General features: G+C 46.1%; 2 protein-coding genes across 3 annotated transcripts in view; one reads left to right on the plus strand and one right to left on the minus strand.

The window, feature by feature from the left end:
- The window catches only part of IGFBP7 (insulin like growth factor binding protein 7), a 205,971-nt gene extending 199,493 nt beyond the window's left edge, over positions 1-6,478 (plus strand). Inside the window, exon 5 of the mRNA XM_069626113.1 lies at positions 6,232-6,478. Within this exon, the coding sequence (XP_069482214.1) occupies positions 6,232-6,251 (20 nt within the window). The 3' untranslated portion in view covers positions 6,252-6,478. The remainder of the gene's footprint in view (positions 1-6,231) is intronic.
- The window catches only part of POLR2B (RNA polymerase II subunit B), a 616,839-nt gene continuing 610,339 nt past the window's right edge, over positions 6,400-12,899 (minus strand). For both annotated transcript variants that reach the window (XM_069626112.1, XM_069626111.1), the window contains one exon: positions 6,400-6,693. In XM_069626112.1, coding sequence (XP_069482213.1) covers positions 6,601-6,693 — 93 coding nt within the window. In that variant the 3' untranslated portion in view covers positions 6,400-6,600. The remainder of the gene's footprint in view (positions 6,694-12,899) is intronic.

Raw genomic sequence — 12,899 nt, forward strand, 5'->3', positions numbered from 1 at the left:
AAGAGCTAGGAACAAATGGTTTGCAGTTCTTAATTCACCATTTTCCAAGCTTTCAAGAACAGGTTGAGTGGAAACAGAAAAAATGTGCATCTGTTTTGTGCGAGGTAGACTATTTCTCCCCCTTTTTTTATTTGAATAGGACCTGCTTGGAAGTAATGGAAGGGAAGGGTAGGAAAGCTTGATGGGAACCCAGAAAAGCATACAAAATTCTAAGTTCAGGAAGAGGTGATTTGCGCAGGTCAGGCAACGCCCATGTACCTGATATTTCTATAATTTGGGCAAAAATTGGAAAAGGGGGTGAAAAAAAAGTATGTGCTGAACATGTTTGTACTGGTAACGTAATGGCTTCTGTCAATATTGAGAGAAACAATACACTGCTGCAGAACCCCGACTCATCTAGTTAGGAAATCACACATTTCTAGTAATGTTTAAAAAAACAAGCAATACCACAAACCAAAAACTCAGCCATGGTAGATAGGAATTTTATGCTGAGGCACTAAACAGATGTACTTAGGATTTGAAAATAAGGAAAACGAATGTAGTGAAGAATGGCAAACATACATTTTTTTTGAAGTGCACAGGCAGACCTTTTGAAGGATATTTGACGTGTGTAGGTTACAAAAGCACAGTGTGCCTAAAGCAGAAAATAATGTAGGTCACATTTGGGAAATGGAAGGACTGTGTAACAAAGTGCAGACAAAATGTGCGAAAACATTCAGAAAACAAAGAAAACAAAATGCCCTACCTTCCCACAGGTGTCTTGATAAAGACGGTACCTCACGTATGTTGGTGCACTGACTGGGCGCAAAGGGAATAGGCTAAACCACTGGTACATCAGACGCCATGGGGAATACTGGTTTGGGCTGTCTGGACAACCTACAGATTTGGACCTGGGGTGTTGCAGCCACCAAAGAAAATGGGAAACACCAAGCATTTCTGAAACAAAGACACCCGGGGGAATCCAAAGAGGTCTGACTTTCGCCAATCACCCTAGAATGTATTACCCACAAGGCCCAGCAAAGTTCAAAATGTAGGGGAAAAAAAAGCTACATTTTCAGACATTTGCCACCAGGAAACCACCAAAACACGCTGGCAGCAACACATGTACTGCCTTCCCAGTGGTGTACTGATGTAAACAGTACCTCACATGTGTGGGTGCGCTTACCTGGGCGGAAAACAAAATGGGTATCCTGTCCCCAAGCCCAGCGGCGGTTCCAGGGTGCCCCGGCAAGGTCTGCATACCTCACTGGAGGGAAAAGCTGTAACTCAGCTGTAAGCTGAGGTGCAGGACGACTGGGGGTGCCGTCTCTGGCCTTGGGTGCCTGTCAAGAACAAGCAAGATGAAGCCTTTAGAATTAATTCCAACTGGACGACAGGGTATTCTCGCTGTAATGATCACAACTAGATCCGTAAATTACTCTGCAGATGTTAATGTTATAAATATATACTGGAAAACTGCGAATTCAAAATTGATTTCTTGGATTCGCCATCTACCTTGTAAGGTAAGAGACCAATATGTAGGAGAAGGCATTTTGATCTTAGGTGACTTGAATGCTCAATACATATCTCTAAACGGAACTGGTGAGTTTATTGCTTTCAAAGAACCCACAACAAACGGGAAAACAACGGAATAAGTTCCTAAAATATTGGGACCTGAAAATGGCTATTGACAATGTCAAAGGTGACGTGCCAGCACGCACAATGTGGTCTCGTGGAATAAGCCATTCTATTCTTGATTTTATTTTGGCTGTTGACTTATTTGAGCATTGTATACACTTTAAAATCCTAAGTGGAGGTTCTAGTGACCATAAAAAAACCTTCTGCCACACTGAAACTAATCAATTGAATAGTAGTATGTATAAGACCGATTTAGTGATAAGTAATAAAAAAACAGAATTAAGAAATTCATACATAATGGTAAAATTCTAAATAAGCAGGAAAAAGATTTTTGGGAAAACCCAAAGAAATTTGTAGAGAAGATCTGCAACCCCAATACATTCACAACCTTTTTGTGGGAAATAGATCAACCATGCTCAATTAATTTAAGTGCCTTTCAAAAACGCGTTCATTTCATTGATGAAATCTCATGGCAAAAGAAGAACATTCTCAATTTAAAATGCACTAAAATGTCCCAGAAAAATAGGAGAAAGCGCTCAGAATCAACTGCAGAAATTGGTCAAGGTCATAGAAATGTGCGTCTTCAAAGAGATGGAGAAACCATGAGGAAACTACCAGGAAGCATATATGCAGTGGGAAAGAAGAATCCCAGAAAGGGATTATCTTCCCTAACCAGAGGGCTGGGGAGAATACCATTTCCGCATACTGCTAAGACAAAGAGGAAACTTCGGTAGGTTAGGATCTCACTTGGGAATGGGCAAGGAGTGACCAGGAGGGCAGGGGCAGGACCCACATACCGCTAGTCCACACAGGGAACATAGGCAGGTAAGAACCACCAACATGGAAATGGGCAGGAAGGGAGCCGAATCCTGTAAACTATACACCGCCAACACCAGGGTGGGGAACACTTCTGCTTCAACCAGGTACACAAACCACTACAGTAGCACAGAGGAAAACTGCCACCAAATCATACCTACCAACTAGACAGACAAACTACACTACCAAACTCACAGGATAACCATAGATGTGCAACAAAGAAACGCAAAGACTAAGAAGTAAGGAGAGCGGGAAAAAAAATCCAACTAACACATACTAGAAAACCTCACCTTTCCCCATACAACCACTTCTCTCACCACAACAAACCCATAACCCGGAACAGCAGCACATGGCAACTCTCACCGATCCAATAACCGCACTCAAGCTCAGTGCACTTTGAAAAACGAACTGAAGCTGCCAACAGGAAATTACAGCTCACTCTCCTACTCCCACTACCCCCCCACACCACTCCAGTTTCAGATCCGCCAGATCGCCTGGCGACCACTTCCAGTGGTGACGGTGCATGGTACAAATACCTTTAACATTAAGTACTTTAGTTTAAAAAAACAGGCAGTTTTTGGAAAATCAAACAATTTGAACCAATCTCAAATACAATGTAATGTCAACACTGATGATAGGTGTATTTAGAGTTATTTTTAAGCGGTACATTAGAAACTTTACATTTACAAAGCCCAAAGAAGAGTGGAATTTATCTTTTGATAAAGACTTTGTAACAGAGCTAATAAATAAGTCCTCTGCCTCAAGAGCTCCAGGCCCTAATGGGATTACAAACTTGATTCTTGAAAAAAATATGGAATTATGGCCAACCATTTTAACAGCAGTTTTCAAGGAATCCTTAAAAACGAAGACACTTCCAGAGTCCTGTTATCATCCCTGTACATAAGAAGGGTGATCAGGAAGATCCAGCAAACTATCGCCTGATCGCCCTCCTAGAAGTGGATTGAAAAACATTTGCCTTTGTAGTATTGAGAAATCTACAGGAATGGATTGGCAGAGCAAAGATATAAAGTACATTCCAAACGGTTTCGTAAAGGACTTTCCACCTCCCTTAATAGAGTAATTAGGTCAGTGATCGCCATCCAATCATAAAATACAAGGAAGTCCGTTATATGGTGCATGTCTAGATCTGTCCAGACATTTTAATACCATTAAAAATCAACTGCCTGCTAAACTTGGTAAGTGGGGAATTCCTAAGAGTCTCGACAATTATGAGTCGATACCAAGACACTACTTTAAATACAAGATTAAATGCTCAAGGTGACTTATCTGTGATAGCTGCAGAAGAGAGCCTGCTACTTTAACCTCTATCTGGCAGATCTCAATGATGCATTGGCCCAACATTCCCTAGGAAGTCTGAAAATTGGTACGCAATCACTCCAGTGGATTGCATATGCAGGCAATATTGTCCTGCTACATTACACGCCTAAAGCACTGCAGCAACTGTTAAATTAGTTTGAAATGTATGCAGGAAAAAATGATTGATTAATCCTTCTAAATCACACATTTTAATAGAAAATCAAGGAACTCGTAAAAGCAACTACAAATGGTTGGTAAACAATCAAGCTACATCACAAGTGAAAGATCCCATATACTTTGGAATTAAAATGAAATCAGCTCAGTCAAAGGATGCTCGAGAGGAGGATATAGAAAATAAGCTCATTCTCTTAATAGCACAGATGAAGACAATATTTACAGAAAACAGCAATACTCTCAATAAGCCCACTGTTATACTATAAAGCTTAAGTAGTTCAACCATTGCTATGTGGCTTCAATGCGATTCCAAATTTACAAATTATAAATTGGGACCAAATCGAAGGAAAAATATGGCAGCAAGTTATCCTACATCTTGCCTCAGATATGAGCTGGGACTTGCATCCTTAAAAATGAGTCTTGAATGGAAAGCGTTAACCTTATTTAGATGCATAGAAATCTCCACTTAAGACTCCCTATAAAGTAATGTTCTGTGTGAACTGAACAATGGTCAAAATAGCTTTCTAGTTCAACTGAAAAAACATGTAATGCACATTTTAGATGGATGTGATCGGATTACAATTAATTTGGTAGAGGATCCAGAGGGCGTAAAGCTAGCCGTATCCCGAACAGACTGGATTAAGACTTGAACACAAATGAAATGCTATAAAATATACAAATCCTCAGTTTGATAAATAGAAACATTATCTACCAAATTATCCGTCTCGATTTCCTGATTCCAAATTTATGAGGGAATTTCTAAGAATAAGATTAAACCTTGTAAAAACAGGTGAGGTTCAGTCTGCTCAAGAGGGGCTGTCAGCTCTAGCAAAGTGCAATCTATGTGATGACTGCGAGATGCAATCATTACATCATTCTAATATCATGCAAATGAACAGAAGTACGTAAAACAAGGCTAAGGAAATTCGTGGACTATACCAATGGCTGACCACAGATAGTTTGTGAACCTTTGATAGCAGGGCACGAAAGAATTTGATGGATTGAAGTTATCAAAATTGTATACGAGTTTTACACTGTAACAAAGATATATGCTATGATTACCGTCTATTTTGATATGTAAATCAAGAAATGTGTGTAACCCATGCATTGTTTTATGCAATTTGTATATGAAAGATTTAATATGTAAAAAATGGACTAAAACAACAAAAAAATACAAAACAAAAAAGATCGAAGAGAGTTTCATAAGTGAACAGAGTGCACAGAAAAAAGGAACCAAGGTCACATGGTGTAGCAGCTCTATATATACTGGCCCGGACCTCATGGCCAGTGCTGGTTGTATAGACGCATCGGCCGAAGCAGACGAGGAGCCACGCTGTGTCCCCTGCTGGCAAAATATTTTCCCAAAGAACAGCTGCGCTGTGGCTATAATATCAGATGAAATCCATGGGAGGAAGGAATTCGAGGTTTAGACCTCAACTATAAGATGGAACTGCATAGAGTTTTTGAATTACATGCTTTTTATAGTCCATGCCTTACTGTGCTTATAACCCACTTTTCTGTTGTGAGCTCCTCCCATATTAGGCCATGTGTGTCATTGTACCTCGTTGTCCATCAGGCATTCCAGCTCCCATCAATTTGTCGAAATAACACTAGCCAAAGTCATGGGACCTTTTATAGAAAATCTAAAGTTCATGTTCAATCTGAGGCTCAGGTGCAGTTTGGCTGTGCCTTTGTGCTTTTTAGCTTGAAATCGAATGTGTTCTCTCAGCTGTAATTCTAGTAGGTTGAGCCTGTTGAATAGGTTGTGTTAAGCACTGGCCTCATACATGGGGTAAGACTTCACTTTGAATCCCAGTAAGGACACTAGGCTCTTCATCATTCTGGGGTTGACAAATTGGGTAACACATTTTTGAAATGGGGAGAATCCAGCATTAAGAGTTCTGTAAAACTCGGATATTGCTAGGTAGTTGGTTGGTTGGTGATATGACCCAACACAGGCGCCATTGCAATTTTGCAATCAGGCATTTTACTGATGTTTCCAAACATCAGGCAAACTGAAGTGTTCCAATGTTAATAATAATTTTAAAAAAGACATTTAGCAAGAGGACCAATATTTCCTAAATGGGCTGAAGAATTAAAACCAACTACATTTTGTAGCTATGTGGGGAAAAAGATTGTGGTTTTAGGTTTTATTTAAAAATATGTTTTAAAAGTATTAAGGAAATTTATAAAAGGTGCAGATGTGCAACTAGCCCACAAATATATGTTCTAGGATAAGATTTAACATATGAAGCCAGCAATAGTGAATCATTACTGAATTATTGTTTTCTAATTCCTCCATTACAGATCAAGGAGTGGAGCTGTGAATACATCGGGCCCTACAGTTTCACAATCTGTCGGATTCACCTCTAGCTCAATCTCAACGTAATTCACCAATCACTTCAGGACACTAATCATCACTTCAGCTTCCATAAATGAAGTCACACCAAAGTAGGAACAACTTAAGAGCACAGATATTTCAAGAACACCATTTACTATTTACAGAAACAAATGTATATGTGCATTAAAACATTCACAGACAGGAAGCTTAAAATCAGTCTCCTATATAATTTACAAAGTACTACTGCAATCCTTTGTTCAGAACCAGAGTCCCCGAAAAGCAGTTGAACTGGCAGGTGATGAATATTGCGCAACTATGAAAAATGCATTGCCGAACTATGAAGAAGACATCATGCGAGGGGCAATACTCATGGACATCAATTCTTGAAAGAGGAGTTTGCAGGCATACGGCATTCGCACCAAGGAAATCTGAAAGAATAAATATTACACATTAGTAGTGGGAAAGAAATTGTGACATTTACAATCAAAGAAGAACAAATATATAAGCTTGTGAACACTGCATTCTTTCAGATCTAAAACTTTAGCTACAGGCAAAAGAACGGTCAATCCCGATTTAGTCACTGTGCAGCTCAGAGGAAAAGTTTGAAAGGGGGTGGAGCATCACCAGACCAGTAACTTAAGTTCACATGTAACACACAAGGTGCGGTCAATGATCTTTTCCTCATTACCGATGTATGCAAGAAGTTCTGACTAAGAAAATTTAATTGCAACAAACAATGACCACTTTCAGTTCCTACATCACATATTTTTTCATATGGAACACGTTACTTATCTGTAACTCCTGTTCTTCAGCATGGGTCTGGCATGGATTCACATGCTCATGAATACTGCCGGTCAGGCTGGTAATCCTCAAAAAGAAAAGCATTTGCGCATTTCTCCTCTATAACCAATCACTGCCCTTTGGGTCATACTGCCCCCATCCAATGACAGTTGTCTCCCTAAGCTCCACCCCTGTTGGCCATCTTCAGATTTGATAGAGTATGTAAATTGTCAGTATGAACCAAGAAGAGCCACAGAGGGGAAGGAGGGAGGGTTTGCATGTGAATCTATGCCAGATCCAGGCTGGAGAATAGGAGTTACAGGTAAGTAACTTGTTCCTTTTCCAGCCTGGGGTCTGGCATGATATGATAGGTTATTTATAACGTGCTTAATACCCAGAGGTTTCCAAGCGCAGACCTGGGGATTGAACCTGTGTTGCTCCGTGTCATCTTGCTTCCAAGGCGAGCACGTTGCCACTGAGCTATCCTCCAAGACGATGGATTCAAATGCTCATGAATACGATTACATAGCAATACATATACACAACCACGGGAGGTGGCAAGGCTCAACAGAAGCAATACACTCAGCCCTGGAACACTCACCTCAAACAAACCTGTTGCGTAGCACTGCTTGGACGACAAAGGAGTCCTCCCAGGAATCCCTGTCGTAGTAGAATCTCGTGACGGTGTGGGTAGACTGCCACGGGGTAGCCCTGTAGATGTCGGGCAGGGGAACACCAGAGAGAAACGCTGTCGTTGCTGCGATGGCTCCAGTGGACAGGGCTCTCAGGCAGCCTGGAAGTTGTCAGTCTCACGGTGACAGCGCATGATGGAGCCAGAGAGCCACCTGTGTATGGAGGACTTAGACAGGGCCTTCCGCGTGATTTACAGGTCCAAATTTCTCAAAGAGTTGAGATTTCTTGCGAAAGTTCTTTGTGCATGCCACATAAAACTTCAAAGCACGAGCAACGTCCAACGAATTTTACGTCCGTTCTGCCGTTTTAGAAGGATCCGGAAGAAGACTGGCAGGACCACAGGCTCGTTCAGATGTAATACTGAAGGAAGCTTCAGCATTAAGGTGGGGTGGGGTCTGCAGCACTAAGTAATACAGCTGCTTGCAAGAGTGCCTGGATCTCCCAGACATGCCTAGCCAAGGTGATGGCCACTAAGAAAGCAGTCTTCCACGAGAGAAACTTCAAAGGTACCTGATGCACTGGCTCAAATGGGGGGGGCCACCATGCGCTTAGTCAAAAGCATGTTGAGCTCTCAAGCTTGAGCAGTAGCCTTCACTGGTGGAAAGGTTTTATTAACTCCTTGACGAGCCTGTGCAACCACAAGGATGGCTGCCCCGGCGTAACAGGATATGGCAGCCAGATACACCTTGATCGATGTGCGAGCCAGGACAGCCTTGGCCAGGGAAAGCAGATACAGAAGGAGCTGCAGAGCCGTGACTCGCAGCAGTGTAATCTTCCGATACCTGCACCACACTGAGAAATGTTTCCACTTGTGGCTGTAGCATGACAACTTAGAGGAACCTCTGGCCTTAGCCAGGATCTTCTTGCATTTCAGCGACAGGGAATAATGCTGAAACTCTAGGGCTGCCGTAGCCAGGCCGTGAGGCTCAGCAATGCTGGGTTGTGTGGTGGAGTATTGTTCTGGTTTCTCTAGAGAGAAAAACGGGAAGTGGAGGAAGCCGGATGGACGGAGCCACTGAGAGAGGGCAGGTCCAGGTACCAGATCTGCTATGGTCACCACAGCGATGAGCATCATCCTGCAATTACACTGTTCGAGGGTGTTCATCACATGTACCAGGAACGGGATCATACAGGAAGATCCCCTCCCACAGGAACAAGAAAGTCACCCAGACCCCTAGGCTGAGGGAACCCGCTGGCGAACCTCTGGCACTTGGGAGTTGGCCGCCGTCACGAAGAGGTCGTTTCGGGGTTGATCCCATTTGCTGAAGAGAAAGGACACTTGATCCTGACAAAGCTCCCACTCGTGGCAGCACTGCAGCTCCCTGTTGAGCTAGTCTGCAATGGTTGTCTTGGTGCATGGCAGGTGAAATGGGACAAGGAACATGTCCTAAAGAATGGCACAGTGCCACAGGGACAGCCTCCAGGGAGAGCGATGTGGAGCGCATCCCGCCCCGCTTCCAAGGGTAGACCAAGGTGGTGTTGTCCGTGAAGATCCTCACCACCTTCCCCCGCAGTTGAGGCAGGAATGACTTGAGGGCCCAGAAGACACCAGACTTACAGGACATTGATGTGAATGTCTTTTCTCCGGGAGCCAGAGACCTCTGCCGTGCGACTATCCGATGTGTGCCCTCACCACTCCAGCAGAGATGCACTTGTGGTGAACGGGGCCTGGTATGGTAGGATCTGAAAAGGAGCTCCTCGCGTCAGATGTGGGCACGCACCCCACCATCATAGAGCTTCTTGGAACTCCTGGTTGAGGGCGATCTTGTCCGTCCAAGTGCCTTTGACTTTGCAGCCACCGCACATTCAGGAACTCTTGCAACTTAACAACTCAACTCAACTTAATGGCTAGCACGGTCGCTGATTGAGCACACGACAGGTGCTCTACCTTCCCCAGGATGGCCGTCGCTCTCCTCCAAGGGGGTGCCTAGGCATGCGAGCATGTTGAGACAGGCACAGCATTCTGCGATGGCGCCACGCAGGACTTCGGATAGTTGATGGAGAATCTGAGTTTCATGAGAAGGCAAATGGTCTCTGCAGTGTGCTGGATTGCCAGCACATGAGAGCGGGAGCGGATGAGCCAATCGTCCAGATAAGGGTATATGTGGATGCCCTTGAAACACAGATGTGCCGCCACCGGAGTCGAGCACTTCGTGAACACCCTCGGGGCTGACTTTAGGCTGAAGGACAAGGCCTTGAACTAATAGTGCCGTCCCTGGAACACAAACCACAGAAACATCCGATGTTTTGGATGAACGGGAAAAGGCGTCCTCCATGTCCAAGGTCGCTAGGAAATCCATCCCTCCTCCAACTGGTCGAGCATGTGCTGCAACGTGCCTGCTCCTTAACTCCACTCCTCCTCTCCCCTCCCACCCCCCCCCCCGACCTCCCTCCAATTCTCTGGCCAGCCTCCATGGGTCCCCGGTCTCCACCCATTTGTGAGGCAAAAAACCTTTGGTGTCACCTTTGACTTTGCTCTATCCACACATCACAGACCTTTCCGAGAAGTCCAACTTCCAGCTCACAGACATTCTTCCTTTCAGAAGCTCAACGTCTCCAGAAGCCTGCTTCCCTCGAGGCTGGACTACTGCAACAGCCTCTTCCTCAATCTGCCCCTTTCCTCCCTTGGCCCCCTTCAACTAATCCAGAATAGGACTGCACGACTTCTCCTTGGCCTCAAACCCAGGGACTGCATCTCTGCAGCCCTAAAATCTCTCCGCTGGCTCCCGGCGACTGCAAGGATCAAATTCAAGACCCTTTGGATCTTCCACAAGGCTGTCTGGGGCCTGGGACCGCTACATCAAGCTTTCCCTCCCTAAATACCTCCATGCCAGAGTCCTTCAGTCCACCGGCTCCAACCCTGAGTGAAGCATTTTTCCAAACAGAGCAGAAGGTAGATTCCTTGCCCCGGCTGGTTCCGCCCTCTGCAATGGCCTCCCTGCCCCCATCACACTCGAGACCTATCTTCTTAAGTTCCGGAAACATAACACTTTCCTTTTCTACTCTTCCTTCCCTTTCCCTCTCCCGTGCCAACATTGCCACTGCAACTGGGGCCTGGCCCCTTCAGTTATACAGGGGCCAGACCATCCCCCAACCAGTCCCCTCTGCATCCCTTGCCAGCACTACCCTCGTGCTACCTACCACAGACTAGCCCTGACCCTAGTCCACCCTGTCCTCGGCACTTACCTTCCTTTCCCCCTTGCACTTGCCTTCTTGCCCCCCCCCCCCCCAGTAGTTGCACCCCCCCCCCCTTCGGGACCTCACTCTGGCACTTCTACCACCACCCCGCACTTACCACTTTGTTCTTGCATGGTAGGATTGCCACAAGGACAATATAACCGTTGATCGTCCTATGTTCCCCTCACCCGATTTGTCTTGTGGCACCTGGAAACTCTTGTGTATAGGCACTAGAAAACCTTGAACATTTGGGACTTCAGATACTTGTCGAGGCGCTTGTAAGTCTACTTTTGGCCGCTACCCTCCTGACTTCTTCCATACCAGAAAGTATTTGGAGTACACTGCGGAGTCCCAGAGGCACTGAGCAACATGCTGCATCGCCCTCTTAACATGGCCTGAACCTCCTGCAGCCGTTGGGCCATGCATATTTGACGCGCCACAGGAGGAATGCGAGGACACCCGTTTTGGAATTCCAGGGTGCGCCCATGATGAAGAAGGTCCAGCACCCATTTGTCTGTGGTGATGGTCTTCCACGTGACTGCAAAGTTTGCTAGCCGGCTGCCCACTGAGATGCGAAAGTGGGAGACCAGATACACGGCCGGCTCAGGCCTTCTTGGTCATCTGGGTCCTGGCCTGTGGACGATGACTGTCCTCCACTTTCAAAGCCTTGTGAGCAGACTCTAGGCTTCCTGAGTGGTAGAGCGGGAGGGCTGGCAATAGGGAGTACCCCTTGGAGGGCAGCCCCAACTTCCCTCTTGAGGAAAGAAAAGGATGACCTCCTCTGCCTCATTGTCCCAAGATAAAGCGATGTCTCAGTCGGTCTTAATCGATTGGAGAATCTCGTCCACAGGCTTTCCAAACAAATTGTCCCCATCGAAAGGCATGTCCACCACCTTGGACTGTACATCCTCCTTGAAGTCTGTAGCATCCAGCCAACCTTGGCACTGGAGGGCCACCCCATTGCCAATCAGGCAGAAGCCGGAGTCCACAATATCCAACGCCATTGCGATGGTATGCTCCAAGGCCACCTTGCCCTCCTGGACAGGGCCAGGGCATCAGCCTTCTTGTCGTCCATCAGGAAGTCCAAGAGTGGTCCGAGCTTATACCAGAGCTCCCAGTCATAGCTGGACAAGATGGCCAGGGCATTGGCGGCCTAGACGGTGGAAGCCATAGTTTAAATGATGCACTTCCCCACTGATCAAGCTTCTTCCCCTCCTGGTCCGGATGCACCATTGGACGACGAGTTCGACAAGCTTTTCCCCGGCGGCAGCAGACAACACGGAGTCTAGAGAAGGCGGCTAGCTCATGCACCTGGGGGCCAAGTCCTGGACCCTGTACTTCTTTCTCCAGCCGGTCTCTTTTGGGGAGGAGCGGTACTGGGTGTCTTCATCAGGGCCAAACCCTCCACCCAGATGCCATCAAGCAAAGGGACCGAAACAAAAGGAACCCTTCCTTTTCTCCTCCGGCACCAGATTGAAGAGAGCGGATGCCCTCAAGATTATGGCATGAAAATATCCAACCTCGGCCAGAGGCGATACCCTGGTGGGTTCATCAACACCAAATGGCTCCCTAGCCGCTGGGGCATAGTCACCATACTCATCTCTATGTGTTGCTGTAGTGTCTGTGTCGGTACCTGTGTCAGTGTGTGGTGGCTCCTTCACCACTGGAGTTAAAGTCCTCAAATGGGAGCAAGGGCGGGGGGGGTGTGGGGGGGTGGGAGCAGTGCGGGTTGTGGTGGCGCCAGCTGGCGCTTCGGTCCTGCAGGGCTAAATTGCTGCTTCGGCCCGGTCAGGCTAGGACTTCAAGCAGGTGGTCTAGGAGGGCTGTGGACTAGGTCGGGAACAGGTGCTGCCGGCAACATCTTCTATATCTCCGACACCAAGGTGTGGAGGGTAGTCAGATTGCCCAGTGTCATGTCCCTGGGCACTGGTTGAGGTACGAAAGGAGCCGCTGGCAATGGCTCTGGGCTGAATCGGTTTGATGG

The sequence above is a fragment of the Ambystoma mexicanum genome, chromosome 6p (assembly GCF_040938575.1).
Source record: "Ambystoma mexicanum isolate Mex_15411 chromosome 6p, UKY_AmexF1_1, whole genome shotgun sequence".
Taxonomy (NCBI): domain Eukaryota; kingdom Metazoa; phylum Chordata; class Amphibia; order Caudata; family Ambystomatidae; genus Ambystoma; species Ambystoma mexicanum.